The sequence below is a fragment of the Carassius gibelio genome, chromosome A11 (genome assembly GCF_023724105.1).
Source record: "Carassius gibelio isolate Cgi1373 ecotype wild population from Czech Republic chromosome A11, carGib1.2-hapl.c, whole genome shotgun sequence".
Taxonomy (NCBI): domain Eukaryota; kingdom Metazoa; phylum Chordata; class Actinopteri; order Cypriniformes; family Cyprinidae; genus Carassius; species Carassius gibelio.
In genome coordinates, this window is record NC_068381.1 from 7,608,750 (window position 1) to 7,624,924 (window position 16,175).

General features: G+C 37.8%; 1 protein-coding gene across 3 annotated transcripts in view; it reads right to left on the reverse strand.

The window, feature by feature from the left end:
• LOC128022195 (protein diaphanous homolog 3) overlaps positions 1–16,175 on the reverse strand; it is a 265,958-nt gene that overhangs the window by 72,077 nt on the left and 177,706 nt on the right. For all 3 annotated transcript variants that reach the window (XM_052609505.1, XM_052609506.1, XM_052609503.1), the window contains 2 exons: positions 15,739–15,864; positions 6,750–6,913 (listed from right to left, as the gene is read on the reverse strand). In XM_052609505.1, the coding sequence (XP_052465465.1) occupies positions 6,750–6,913; positions 15,739–15,864 (290 nt within the window). The remainder of the gene's footprint in view (positions 1–6,749; positions 6,914–15,738; positions 15,865–16,175) is intronic.

A 16,175-nucleotide genomic window follows, 5' to 3' on the forward strand; every position in this document is an offset into this window, starting at 1 on the left:
TGGTTTTAGGTCATAAGAAATTAAACCTGCTGTTTTTAATCAAACAAACATTAGACCAGGGGACAGGATAATATCCTTACTATGCAAAGTTTTCAAATAATAAAAATCAATTCAGCTGGCTGGTGTCCAACGGAGTTTAGCTTCAACTTGCCTCAACACACATGCCTAGAAGTTTCAAGTATGCCTAGTAAGACCCTGATAAGCTGATTCAGGTGTGTTTGATTAGGGTTGAGATGAACTCTGCAGAACACTGGCACTCCAGGAGCGACTTTGGTGACCCCTGTTCTAGATCAAAGGCCCATTGCCACCAAGAATGATAGCTGTACATATAAAGTTTTAATAATCATTCTAATTCTATTAGAATAGGGAAGTCCACACCACAACTATAACACTAACAACACAAAGGAACATTGCCGTTGAAAGCCAACCAGAATCCACTCCACTTTAAAGTGCTTGAGCATATCATGTAAAGCTACTTTGTTGTGTTGCAAAGCTACTCCTGTGACTATTTTCCATTCCAATCTTAAATAAAACATTAAGAAATGCTATATAAATGTTATTTTATATACATAACTTCAGACTTCATAAAGCCAATTTGTGATGCATAGATGGTGAATTACATTACTTTGGGTGTTCAAATATGCTTAATTACAAGAAAGACTCCTAGAGTGTTTGTTTGTGTGCTGGTTTTGTGTTAATAGAATCAAAACAGCTTTTAGCCCAGGCACCATTTTGGTGAAAAATGCAGGAACAAGCGAGCTTCTGAAAAGAAGCATGGGTGCAAAATGTTTGCATTTAGTTTCTCAATCTCTGCAAACTTTTGCACTTTTATCTCTTTGAGTATATTTAAATCCGCATTCACACTGAGAGAGACGACTCCGTGTGAGCTGAACAAAATGTGTCAGAAAGAGTCTAAAATGCTGTTACAAGTGATTGATGCATGGCAAACTCTAAACTCAAAGCTGGGGCTCTCATAAGACATGCCTTAATATAGATCACAACAGCTGCCTGCCTACCTCATATAACCCCGCTAATCTGATGAAGCCACACTACAAATCTGCTCGGCTCCTGCCAAGCCCGATTAGACTCCGCCCACTCTCCAAGTCAACAGGGAACCAAACTCCTCACTTCTCATATGCATAAATGGCCTTTAACTGTGTTAAGTTGGAGAGCAAGGGGAAAGATATAAACACAGGGTGCAGAAATTAGGACAGAACTCTGTGGTCTCCCTTGCCCCGAAATCGTCTGTTTTCTCATTACAGAGCTGATCTCCATTTTCTAGTCATCATTTGAACTTAATTACTGCAGTCGTGCCAGGAATGGGGCCCCTCACTATTTCCCCCTTGCTCACATCAAATTCAGTTTGACAGGAGACAATTCAGGGAGATACAGACACACTATGGAGGGTTATAGTGACCGAAGCTAATTTCACTACAGTAATTGCTTTGGCATCGAACGAAATGGTGCCATTTTGTTTATGTTAAAGAGTACCTCTGAGGCAAATTGAAGGGGGAAAAAACATCAAAGCAAAATGCAAGACTCATCAGTGGCAGTAATAAATTTTTTGACACATTTCAGATTTCACGTGAACCTGTTTTAGTGATTCCTATGTAATAGTGTTGGGCGATATGGGTGGAGCAAGAGAGAGACTTTGTTTTTGTCATAGTATAACTATTTGGTGTTTTAAACCGTGCAGGTGCGCGAGAGAGAGAGCCTCAACAATAAACGAAAAAATATACTTTCAGACATACTGATAAACTAACATTAATATAAAAATACTGTATTTAAAACAGCTAGTTCATATATAGTCGGAAACAACTGTCATATGGCGCGTTCTGTAACAAATCTGCCGCATCTACGCATGAAAGAACTACAACAGTGAAAATCAATAGCAGATTTCATTTAAAGTCCAACATTTTAAAGGCGGGGTGAAATGCTCGTTTTCACTCAATCTCCTCTTAATCTTGAGTACCTATAGAGTAGTACTGCATCCTTCATAACTCCAAAAAGTCTTTCGTTTTATTATATTCATAAGAGAAAGATAGTCTGTACCGATTTTTCCCGGAAAAACACGACCGACTGGAGACGTGGCGTGTGGGCGGAGCTAAAGAATCACGAGCGCCAGTAGGCTTTTGCATTGAGACATTTGGAATCTTTGACATTACCTTGAGGAAAAAAACATCATCCAAAACAAACCATGGCTAACAGTCAGATTAAGTCGTTTATTTATGATCCAGAATCAGATCCCGAGGCTGAAACTGAACGAGAGCAGCAGCAGCAACAACTCGCTCTGAGCGGGGCTCGAACCGGGTCTCCGGCATGGGAGGCGGACGCACTAACAAGGAGGCAGAGATATTTTAAGCAGTTTTACTCACCACCTGCGGTTCCAACACACGATCGTGACCCTTTTTCGTTGGGATTGCATCATCCTTAAGAAATAAACGATACGCAAATCCGTCGTCAAACTGGGCCTTGTTTGTAAAACAAGCATCTTCGAAATGCAGGGAACAAACAAATTGCCGCTCTTCCGGCAGACGTGCCCTTAGCACTCATATAAGGAAATTCCGCTCCATCTAACGTCACACAGAGCCATACTCGGAAAAAAACTTTCCGAAAGTTGTGACAAACCAGAAGGAGTATTTTTGGAACAGAAATACTCCTTCAAACATACAACTTAATTTTTGAAACTTTGTCCATGTTTAGCATGGGAATCCAACTCTTTAACAGTGTAAAAAACTCAGTATGCATGAAATAGCATTTCACCCCCCCTTTAACACTAATATTGGTCATAAACGAATGCGTTACATATAAAGTTTTCAAAACAGGTAAGTTCATATATTTGGAGTAAAGTTTAATTGAACCTATGCATTAAGCCTATGTTATATTTTCCGCATGAGCGATCCGGACAAGCACAAGGACAGCGCGGAAGTGGACTTCTTCCATTTATACTTCCGAAAGCGTATGCTGATGGTCCGCTCTGCAACAAACATGTGACAAACAATTGCCCAGAATTATTGCCCATCTGACTGTCTTTATATTTTTTATTGACTGATTGCACAGGTTCAAATAGCAATGGGCTTCTTCACACTGCCTGCACAAACAGACGTACATCATCTGCACATATAAGGTAATTCATTGCACTTTAACAAGTAATCTGAATGGCCTATATATGTGCAATATTTTAAACAAACCCCGAGTTTAATGCCACAGTTATGTTAGAATGCTTCTCATTCTTGTTTCTGTGGTGGTCCGTCTGTCTCGTCGTGGTGTGCATGGTCCGGAGCGCTGTATGATTAAAGCCTCTGTTTATACTTTCTGCGTCTGGGATTCCGCTATGGACCACTAGGTAGGCGTGACGTAAAAATCATCAGAGAGTATGCGCGGAGGCTCTGAGCGGACGAATCACTTTGCAGGTGTTTTGAATTGATTAGTTGACTGGCATGTCACCATATTCTAATTTGTTGAGATTGGGTGGGTTTTTGTTAAATGTGAGCCAAAATACCCATTTATGTTTATGTATACGTGTATGTTTGCTTACATATAAACACTTTTGGTCTTATTTATTTATTTATATATTTATGTGGTTGTTTTTAACGGCAAACCTTATTTTTGCACTGAAATAGGATTGCACATAATTTCGGTGTACTTTATATATAACGACAAAGATTTTGATTCTTATGATGCCTTACAACGCAATCCAAGTGAGGAGCTCTTTATTTTTTGTAACAGTCATTATCATTGAGATAGAGAACTATATCAAATCTTGTATTTACTGCACTGAGAGCACTTATAGCAGACTATATAAGCATTTTAATGGACTTATATATCATAAATAGCAATTATAAGTCTTGAATTGTTGCTTTACGGGTTGTGCCAAGAAGAGATGAGCGAATGCCCATTTTCTATCCTGCTCTCTCTCTTTTTCCGGCTGCAGGTCATCCCATGTTCACCCACTCTCCCTTGTCTGTCTGCCATTAGCCACGGTCAATTGGATTCCTGTCAGCACCGCCAAACTGCTGCTAGTCTATTTCAAACGGGTGGATGAGCAGAGAGGGCCAACTCTCACACACACGTGCAAACTAAAAGACTCTGAAACACATAGTTCAATCTAAAATGACTAGCACTCAGTGCACTGGGGGCTCAGGGCAGGCAAGGGCATGTCCAACATTAGCATCCTTTTGAATGTTAGTGATGAGGATCACACAGAATGAACCGTATGCAGCAGAATGTTCACCTCGTCACCTTCCTCACCTGGTCGGTCTGTTATGAGGAAGGTTGTGACAACACTTTAATGTTGTGGTGTGTTTGTGAGCCAGCATGTAACAGTGTGGCTATTTGCCGATAAGACAGAGCTGCCAGCTAAAGGTCAAAAGTCAACTGTAGTAATGAAAGAGTGGTGGTTGCCACAGCAACTCCCATGGTACAAGATTATGGGGCATGATTCAGAGGTTTGGCAAGGCTTGTGAGGCTCTATTGAGCTTTAGTCTCATAATTAACTGCTGCTTAAAACAATTCACCCCCTTTTTTGTAAAAAAAAAAAAAAAGAAATATTTAGAGTATTTTACAAGTAAGGATATGTTCCTAGAACAACGAACCTGTAGCTCAGAGCGAGGTGTGAAATCAAATTACTATTAACACTGCACCTAAGAGTCATGTCTCAAATACTTTTATTTTCAAAAAGCACAGACCACAATGAGGCTGGACAGATTTGCAGTATTCAAATGATCTTGTATTCAAATGTGTTATGATGCCCAAAAATGCTGCTGACTTAACTCACTGGGTTTATAAACACATACAATGTTCCTATATGGAGAAGAAGAGGAAAAAAGGTGAGGTGGGATCTTCATCTCTCCCTACACAAATACAATCACAACAGTCTGATTGATAGGAATGGTCATTTGCTAACTGCAGCATTATTACTTTATTTTTCTCCACGTTTTTTAATTTAACACTCTGTGTGGCTCCCATATTAGTCTGTCTCCGAGTCCTAGTCTCTCTGTTTGTCTTTTTCTTTCTTAATTTTTGTCACTTTTCCACCCTAATAAAGAGAACAGGAAAACAGGGTGAGAAAGTCTGAATGGAATGTGTGTGTGTGTGTGTGTGTGTGTGTGTGCGCGCAAGTATGTGTAAACGCTTCTGGGAATCAGTGGAGCAAGCAGCCAAAAACAATCTCCATCAAAACAAAGCGGTCAGAACTGAAGAGAAAGCACAGGAGAGATGTTACTGAAAGGATGACTAAGCATGTGTGGCTGCAGGTCTGCATGTGTGTGTGAGTGTTTGGCGTGCAGGGATGTGTGAGTGCATACAGTGCTGCGGTAAGGTAAGTGTGTATGAAGGCCTGTAGCCTCCTGCTCTACTGCTGGTCCCCTGCCACTCCTCAGCATTGATTTAAACAAGCTGCTTCTGAGGGCTGAAAACTCACTGACCTGGAAAAGGGCTGAGAGAGAGAGAGAGAGAGAGTGAGGGACATTCTGTTTGAGGGTGAAGAACGGACAGGACAGAAAGAAGCAGAGGACATAAAAAGTGGGATAGAGAGGAGGACAGAAACATTTACATCAGGCTACATACCTTTAAAATCTTAAATTTAGAGATGCTTAAGTCAAAAGTATTTTTTTTTCTATCTAGAAATACTGTAGTTTATTGAAATATTGTATAGTACATAATGGGGAGACTGGGGTAAGATGACCCAATGGGTAAGTTGACCCACCCCCGATATCTTGGCAACTGTAAACTTCAACCGTCATGTGACCATATATTTTAGAACCACCAATCACTTCTGCCAGATTGTGAAAAGGATAAACACTTGGGAGGACTGGAAAAAAATCATTTAAAAAAAAAAAAACTTTGGCTTGTCAAAGTACAATTTTAGCATAACAGATGTAATGGCTGTTACATCAAAGCAAATGTATCCAGGCCTAAAAAATATTTATGATACTTATAGGTTATTTAGCAACATATAAAATCCTGCAAATGATGTTTCTAAGTATTAGTTTGATTTGGTTTTCCTAAATTTTCCTAAATTCCTGATTGTGTGTGTGTGTGTGTGTGTGTGTGTAAATATACATATATATATATATATAAAACTGATTTTGGTCAATCAAAATGCCTATTGTTTTCTCTGTAGCCTTGTCTGTTGGAGTAGAGTGCAGGCTGCTCATCTGGAGAATCAGTTCAACGTCCCTCGCTGCACTGGGGACAGGTTTCAAAGACGCACCACAGGAGTGCATTATCATGCATCTGGTGGTGGACCCACCGTCAGCTCATTCCCCAAATTTCAGCATTTTCATCATGAAATCATTTAAAATAATAAAGGCGACGAGATTCGTCTCATCACTGTAGCAGCCAAGTGGAAAATAACTTTGCATTTCAAATGGATTTTCATAAAGGAGACAGGCGGCTTCTCTTTTGTCAGATTAGTGCACTAGAACTTTCAGAATGGGAATGAAGGGAGTGTGTGAAAACACATTCACACACAATGAGACTGAAAGAGCTCAAAATCAATGTGTGTGCAACATGCACATATCATTTGAGGGGCAAGCAATATTTGAGCCCAAATATTCCTCCTGTTCGAGTAAGTCAAAAGGGATCATGTTTAGAGGAGAAAGAACCAGATTATTCCCTGGTTTGGGCTTCAGCAAAGCTGCAGATCCTGCAAAAACGAGCCGGTCTCAACCTGGCATTGACACCCCACTCACTTTCATAAGGTACAGCAGCCGTGATTATGATCTAAATCAGAGCGGGCAGCTTACCATGAACATGGCTCTGAAGTTGCTGAGGTCAGTGAAGAGTTCCTCCACGGAGGTCTTCTTGGGGTCGATGGCGAAATACTTCAGCATGTTGAGGTAAAGGGTCATCATATTACTGTGCATGATCACCAGCTTCTGGTACTGATCTCTCGCCTGTGTAGAAAACCTGTGAGGCATCATTGTCAAGGACTTCACAGGAAACTAGTATTGGAAATTGAATATGCAAATATGTTGGGTCAAATTTTCATTACATTTTCTATTAAAAAATTAAAGAATACATTTTCTCCTGTTTTTTCAAACTTTAGTCTGAGGAAAAATCATCCTTATTTAATTAGATTAAAAACACCAGCTGTGGTTTATGCAAGTTTATTAGTATAGTGCACTCTCATTTCAAAAAGGAAAACTGTAAAAAAAAAAAAACTCTTTTAACAGGTTACCATTTGGTAAGGATGCTGTGAAATGCCAGAGCTGGAGGTGTAAAAATGGTTTCTGCTCAGAATGAACCAAAACAAAAATTTATTTGAAATTCCTGATCACATGACTACATTCCCATAATGCAACACTTGCAACAGAGCTGTGCAACCAGCACATGCAAGAACACACACATATGTGTGTATTTCCATACTGGATAAGCCGGCTTTTGTTTTTTTTTGTTATTGCCCCCGCCCTCCAAGGGAAGCATGGCTACTTAGTATGCAGTGCTCTGGCCGGCTCTAGCTGATATCAAAATTCAATGAAAATGGACGCCGCAAAGATGAACGCAGATGAGCTGAACCGTGGCCGTTAAACCGAAAATGTTCTGAAGTACTTCTTCGACAAGCCGGATGCTTATAAACAAGCGCTCACTGATTCTGAAGACGATCTGAGTGACGATGAAAGCGGCATAATAAGACTGTATAATATCCCTAATCTACAACTGAGCAAAGATGACGACAAGGAAGAAAGTATTGGACTGGCGTCAGACGAGTTGGACCGTAAGATATCAGAGGCTATATCAATAGTAACATTTGATGGGGATAAAGACAGAGAAATCGGGAAAATCCGTAACATTTAGAGGCAAACAGATGCACAGTGCAAACTTCTGAGCTGCTTACATCCACAAAGAAGACCCCGACAAAGAGAAAGTGTGCCCGAACGACTTTTCATTGGAGGCATCGAGATCTGCAAGAATACTTTTGTTTCTTATGGGGTGAGTTTCCATAAACATCAAAGTTTGTCGTTTTGTGTTCATTCTAAGAACACGTACACGTTATCTCATGTTTAGACCTTCCCATATCTACCTATTGTTATTAGCTAGCTCATCGGTTATCACAGAATACTGTTAAAAAAGTCCTAATGCTACACAATGAAATCAATTCACCAAGTTTTATGTAGAAAACCAGCAAATAACAAATAAAATTAGCATCAATATATGTACTTTTGTTTACATAAACATTAAAATAATAACATTAAAAATGATGGCCACATTTGAAAGATGAAAGATTTTTTTATAAAAAGATAAAACTCACATATTTCAGCCTCATTTTTATAAAAGTCAATTTACAATGCACATTCTCCTTTATTATTAATAGTATGCGGTCCGATTTTTCCCGTTGTGTCTGTCGTTGCTATGCAGGGGCGTGTGGCTTATCTAAATGAGATGTAAATGAGCCCCATTGTCACTCGCAGCAGTGAGAACTGCACAATCTTCAGAGGCTATTTTCTGCTTTTTGAGCTTTTTTGAGTGCCTACCTTCAAATGGCCACAACTTCTCCAAATATTATCAGATTTCCATGTGATACACATCATTGGAAAGCTTGGAGACTACACTTTCAAAATGCCCCAGAACCGACTTGTGTCCCTACTTTCCGTGATTGGTCACATATAAACAGCCCCACATAGAAAGTTAATTTTAATTATGATTAAAACTGCTGCACTTGCAAAGATCCGAGCACTGTATCTGTGACTGCTCTTTAGCCAATTAAAACTGTGTCTGTGTGTATAGTAGGAGCCAATGCAAAACATGTCATTTATTGTGAAAGTATGTATACACACAGGCATTTTGTTCATCAACAAACATAATTATAGATGGTTAAAAACTTCTTCCAGTGAATATAGATAGCAATTTAAACCAGTATTTATGTTCCAGACTCACTGCATTTAGATCTAATGGCAGTGTGTAGGCTGCAAATCTCTACAAAAGCCCATGTTTTTATGATGACCTTTATGACCACACTGAACACGTATAAATTAATTCAGATATAGCAAGACTAGAAAGAAACTACACATCACTTTCTGAAGATAATGTGATTAGTGCTTTCTGGAAAACTCATCACCACAATGACAACATGTTTGCCTACTGGTTTAAGGTTAATCCATTTCTATATTTTACATTTACATGTATGCATTTGACTTTATCCAAAGTGACTTACATTGCATTCACATCAGTTAGTGCTTTCTTTAAAATTCAAAGCCATGGCCTTGGCATTGTTAGTGTCATGTCACCGCTATACTGTTTGAGCTGCAAGAATAATATTCTTGTCTCTAAATGTTTCTCAGATCCTTCAATGCAAATCTATGGAATGATTTTGCTCCACCTGTATTATCTTCAGCTATGCAAAAACTGTTCAACACATTGCATAATTTAAGGTATAATTCTCGCTTGTAGCACAAATGAGGAACAATTAGCTACATACATTACGTACATATAAATTAACCCCTAACAGAAAGTATAACTAATAATAATAACTGCAAATGTCACTAATTAACACCCTACATGTGATCACTTGCATATCACATGCGCACACTGTCATATGTCAACATGCAAGAGTGCATAGAAATATCTCATACTTTGAACACCGGTGGTTTCTGCCAAAATCAGTATTGTATCTAGTCAGTATTGAAACGTCTTTTTTATTTTATTTTACACAAAATGTTATATCCACCGAGTTACTTTCATGTTTCCTCCCTTTCTTTCCAAACCTCGAAAAAAGCCAGTCTTCCTTTTCTGCAGAATGCAATACATCTGCTCAATGAATCACAGCTCACCATTCCATACACTGTAGGCAGTGTTGTACATCTACTTTGTACTTTGTGATCAACAAACTAAGGGCTGGAAAATGAAATTATTTTATTGCTTTAATTCAGTAATAGCATTAACAAGTTGAATTCATTTTGGGAGGGATGACTGATTGAATGTATTTTTAGTCCAGTACCTGTATATAAGATTATTACTGATCAAATTCAGAGGCATATGTGGATTAACCATGTTATGTTTTTTTTTTTTTAAATAACTTTTATATTGATACAATGGATTTTTTTTTTTTTTTTTTTTTTTTTTTGCATTTTGGGAAGAAAAAAAATATATAATAAATCTCTGAAAATCAAAATCTGGATTTGAATGTTTAAATGTTATTGTAACCTAAAGATACTATGTGAAAGTTTGCAACAGAACATTTTTATCTTGCCAATGTCTTGGGCAACAAAACATTTTTACTGAAATTAATCAGGAAAGATATATTGCATTTTGAAACTAAACTCTTATTATTTTCTATAAGATTTCTCACACAAACACGCACATACATGCAATGACACTGTGACTCTTTCACACATGCACACATGAACATGAGAGAATCTGGGTCTAATCTATGCTGTGAGGTCAAAAAATGCCTATGCAAAGAGGGCAAGCTTTACTCCAAACAACATAGCATTATTTTGACTATGTTTTTAATTAGTAATTAATTCAGTTTGAAGCTGGTGCCTCACATCGCACTAAAAACAACTGTGGATCAATGTTCAAGAAAGGTCTTCTTTTCTACTGGTATTAGCTTTAGACTGTATGTGTGTGTCTTTGTTTATGAGGTGTGTGTGGGGTGAACTGTTCAGTAGGTTGTGCTCTCAGACTGACTTGTGCACGGCACCAAGGCAGCCCCTTTGATGCGCAGTCACACTACACACAGATCTGAAGTTAAGTGACACAACAGATGACAATCTCTCCTGCTATCAACCTTCTGCCTTTAAGTTAAAGCCTGCAAAATGCTTTAGGGTATTCTGCTCACTCACTATAAATAACACTGCATCTGATTTATCAAAGATGCATTCATCTTCAACTCATACATAAGGACGTCAGCAGATCTCATCTGAATTCGCTTGAAGACTTATTTATATGAATCATTGAGTGGCCACCCACACAATATAAAAGGTGAATTTTTATAAGGACTTAAAGTATTTTATTTTAAGGACATTATGATTTTAACATCATTTTGGTTTTAGCAATCTTTTATTATCACCAAGGCTCCAACGGTCTTCTATTTTAATATATTTTAAAATGTAATTTACTCCTGTGAAGGTAAAGCTGCATTTTTTGTCATCTCATGATACTTCATAAACCATTCCAGTATCCTGATTGTCTTTTTATTGCCAGTGTATTTTTTTATCAATATCATTGTATAAACATGACACTTTTTTCAAGATAATTATATCGCTCCTTTTGCAAAGTGCATTCCTAACGACTACTTAATGGCACGCACATTCCCTACTCACTCCAAAGTCCCCACTTCAAGGGGATACTAGTACCGGCGCATAACTATAATATTATATATATATATATATATATATATATATATATATATATATATATATATATATATATATATATATATATATATATATATATATATATATACATACATACACACACACACACACACACACACACACACACACTGTATAGTATATATACAAGTGGACTTCGAGAAACTGGACAGAGCTTCTTTAACCCATACTTCTCACTCCAGGATTCAGCACAACAGGTCCTCCATGACTTATTCACGATAAAGACATTATAAAAAAGGGCAGACAGGCTGTCAAGCGATGTTTATTCAGCATACACATGAAATCTCTGGGGTGTTCTTCCGGCTACATATGCACACAGATCTGTTTTGTGGGTCTCCTCTTCTGCCTTTTACACTGCAAGTTTATTCACGCCCTCCAAACACACCTGCTTTAGCTCTTTGTTACGATTAGCTACATACATTACGTACATATAAATTAACCCCTAACAGAAAGTATAACTAATAATAATAACTGCAAATGTCACTAATTAACACCCTACATGTGATCACTTGCATATCACATGCGCACACTGTCATATGTCAACATGCAAGAGTGCATAGAAATATCTCATACTTTGAACACCGGTGGTTTCTGCCAAAATCAGTATTGTATCTAGTCAGTATTGAAACGTCTTTTTTATTTTATTTTACACAAAATGTTATATCCACCGAGTTACTTTCATGTTTCCTCCCTTTCTTTCCAAACCTCGAAAAAAGCCAGTCTTCCTTTTCTGCAGAATGCAATACATCTGCTCAATGAATCACAGCTCACCATTCCATACACTGTAGGCAGTGTTGTACATCTACTTTGTACTTTGTGATCAACAAACTAAGGGCTGGAAAATGAAATTATTTTATTGCTTTAATTCAGTAATAGCATTAACAAGTTGACCTGCTGAATTCATTTTGGGAGGGATGACTGATTGAATGTATTTTTAGTCCAGTACCTGTATATAAGATTATTACTGATCAAATTCAGAGGCATATGTGGATTAACCATGTTATGTTTTTTTTTTTTTAAATAACTTTTATATTGATACAATGGATTTCTTTTTTTTTTTTTTTTTTTTTTGCATTTTGGGAAGAAAAAAAATATATAATAAATCTCTGAAAATCAAAATCTGGATTTGAATGTTTAAATGTTATTGTAACCTAAAGATACTATGTGAAAGTTTGCAACAGAACATTTTTATCTTGCCAATGTCTTGGGCAACAAAACATTTTTACTGAAATTAATCAGGAAAGATATATTGCATTTTGAAACTAAACTCTTATTATTTTCTATAAGATTTCTCACACAAACACGCACATACATGCAATGACACTGTGACTCTTTCACACATGCACACATGAACATGAGAGAATCTGGGTCTAATCTATGCTGTGAGGTCAAAAAATGCCTATGCAAAGAGGGCAAGCTTTACTCCAAACAACATAGCATTATTTTGACTATGTTTTTAATTAGTAATTAATTCAGTTTGAAGCTGGTGCCTCACATCGCACTAAAAACAACTGTGGATCAATGTTCAAGAAAGGTCTTCTTTTCTACTGGTATTAGCTTTAGACTGTATGTGTGTGTCTTTGTTTATGAGGTGTGTGTGGGGTGAACTGTTCAGTAGGTTGTGCTCTCAGACTGACTTGTGCACGGCACCAAGGCAGCCCCTTTGATGCGCAGTCACACTACACACAGATCTGAAGTTAAGTGACACAACAGATGACAATCTCTCCTGCTATCAACCTTCTGCCTTTAAGTTAAAGCCTGCAAAATGCTTTAGGGTATTCTGCTCACTCACTATAAATAACACTGCATCTGATTTATCAAAGATGCATTCATCTTCAACTCATACATAAGGACGTCAGCAGATCTCATCTGAATTCGCTTGAAGACTTATTTATATGAATCATTGAGTGGCCACCCACACAATATAAAAGGTGAATTTTTATAAGGACTTAAAGTATTTTATTTTAAGGACATTATGATTTTAACATCATTTTGGTTTTAGCAATCTTTTATTATCACCAAGGCTCCAACGGTCTTCTATTTTAATATATTTTAAAATGTAATTTACTCCTGTGAAGGTAAAGCTGCATTTTTTGTCATCTCATGATACTTCATAAACCATTCCAGTATCCTGATTGTCTTTTTATTGCCAGTGTATTTTTTTATCAATATCATTGTATAAACATGACACTTTTTTCAAGATAATTATATCGCTCCTTTTGCAAAGTGCATTCCTAACGACTACTTAATGGCACGCACATTCCCTACTCACTCCAAAGTCCCCACTTCAAGGGGATACTAGTACCGGCGCATAACTATAATATTATATATATATATATATATATATATATATATATATATATATATATATATATATATATATATATATATATATATATATATATATATATATATATATATATATACATACATACACACACACACACACACACACACACTGTATAGTATATATACAAGTGGACTTCGAGAAACTGGACAGAGCTTCTTTAACCCATACTTCTCACTCCAGGATTCAGCACAACAGGTCCTCCATGACTTATTCACGATAAAGACATTATAAAAAAGGGCAGACAGGCTGTCAAGCGATGTTTATTCAGCATACACATGAAATCTCTGGGGTGTTCTTCCGGCTACATATGCACACAGATCTGTTTTGTGGGTCTCCTCTTCTGCCTTTTACACTGCAAGTTTATTCACGCCCTCCAAACACACCTGCTTTAGCTCTTTGATTAGAGAAAGAATGGAGCACAGGGGACGTGCTCAGCTAATGAAAGGAACAGACGGTGTATGAGAGCGAGAGATAAGACTTCATTAACTTCAATACTGATCTGGTTGCTGATGCTAAGAGCTCAGAGGACAGAAAGGGCCCGTGTCACTTGGAGCTGAACCGTGTTAACGCTGACAGAGGAAAGAAGACTCGTGGTTTTTGCTCTAAATGACAGAGAGCTAAACTAAATAAAAAGAGAGAGGCTGATGGCTGACCCTTGAAAACAAGATCTGTGCAGAGAGATAGAAAAGCATTGATTTTCTCCTGTACACCTGAGCCTGTTAAGACACTCTCATACCATACGCTCACACACAACACCTCTAAGACAAATTATTCACAAACACCCCATTACCTGAGACACACACATACACACCACATGAACAAAAGTAAGAAATTTGCATTATTTATGAAACAAAACAAAAAGAAAGAAAAACTAGCAGAGCGAAGAAAAAAATATCCATAAGAAATTATCATGCATCCCTAATATTTTCGTAAATTGCTACACAAAGCGTACACACATGCAACACAGACTTCCAGTGTGAAAGACCAATGCAAAAACCCTCTGTTTGTAATTGCCAACTGCAAACCTAGAGAGCTAAACACCAAGACAGCATTTTTTGCCATCATCAGTTTGTGCAATTTTTTAAATCAATACCCAAAAATGCTGTCCAGCAGGGTAGCCAATTAAGATTTGAGTCAATGCATTCATAGAACATCTTAGAAGGGACAAGGTAGTAATTATTGCTATTAAATTTGATGAAAAAAATAAAAATAATAAGAAAATACTACAGCAAAACAAAGAAGCAAAAAGGCAATAGAAAAAAGACAAGTTGAAGAAAAAAGGTGATGCAGGGTGGAGGACACTCCACTATGTGGCTGGTGAGTAAGATAATAACCTCCCCTGGTAGAGTCTAGCCAAAACACCATGAAGGGTAGAGCAGTTGGGTCAGACCCAGAACACAGGCATCTACTGCAGGCACTCGACGGATCATGAGCACCATACTAAAGTAATATAGTAAAAAAAAGCATCTGTTTTTGCCCACCAAACAGCAAGCATAAACTCAGTTAGCCAGAGTCAAAAGCAGGAATAATGAAGCTACCCAAGACTACCCTGCTCCACTAAACTCTACAAAATGCATGAGAGGAAAGGTTCACTGAGGATCATTTCGGTGTATGTTTTCTTCAACATTTAATTCGTGCCCCTGGTATCTCCTCTGGCTACATGTCTGGCTTTCAAACATTTGCCATTTGCAGAGGAGACAGCATCCAGGCCTCAGGGAACGGTTTCCAGTACAATGACAGACAGCAGGGAAAAGAACTAACAAGCAAGTACAGGAATGTACAACTCCATTATCAAACGGTCTTCAGTTTCAGATGCAGCCCGGTGTAGTTCAGTATAAACTATTAATTTGCACACAACGACATAAATTCTGATTAGCGTTTGTGAATGTTTGTCTGTGAGACTGACAAGGATGCTAGAAAACATGTCACCACCATGTGCAGAACAACAGCAGAACAATGAATAAAAGTGTTTAGACCAAAAATGAATAAACAACAAGAAATGACAATAATACTGTAGAGTGCATGTGCATGCAAACGTGTGAAAGGATATTGCCATCTTGCTGTGGAACAGGTCCTGCTGGTCGTCTGTGGAGCTGAAAGAGTCCAGATCCTTCTCCAACTGTAGCAGCTGCTTCTCCATCTGTCTCAGACTCGTCTCAAGGTTTTCCGCCGATACTAGACACACATAGATACAGCTTTAAAACAATGCACTGACACGCTTTGCTTACACCAGATCCAAAATCCATGTTTCCAGACGACAAACATTCCTCAAAGACTAAGTTCTGTTGGACAGAGACATTCACTGGAGAGAAAAATAAGAGCGATTTCAGAGCCACAACGGAAGGGAATATCTTCAACATAAATTTCAGTCTGTTCCTCACACAAAGCTGTCGTATGGCTTCAGAAGACACTGCAGTTCTACAGACCTGCTATGAAGCATTGTTTATCCTTTTTATAGCTTTACAGCAAACAATTGATGTCTACTC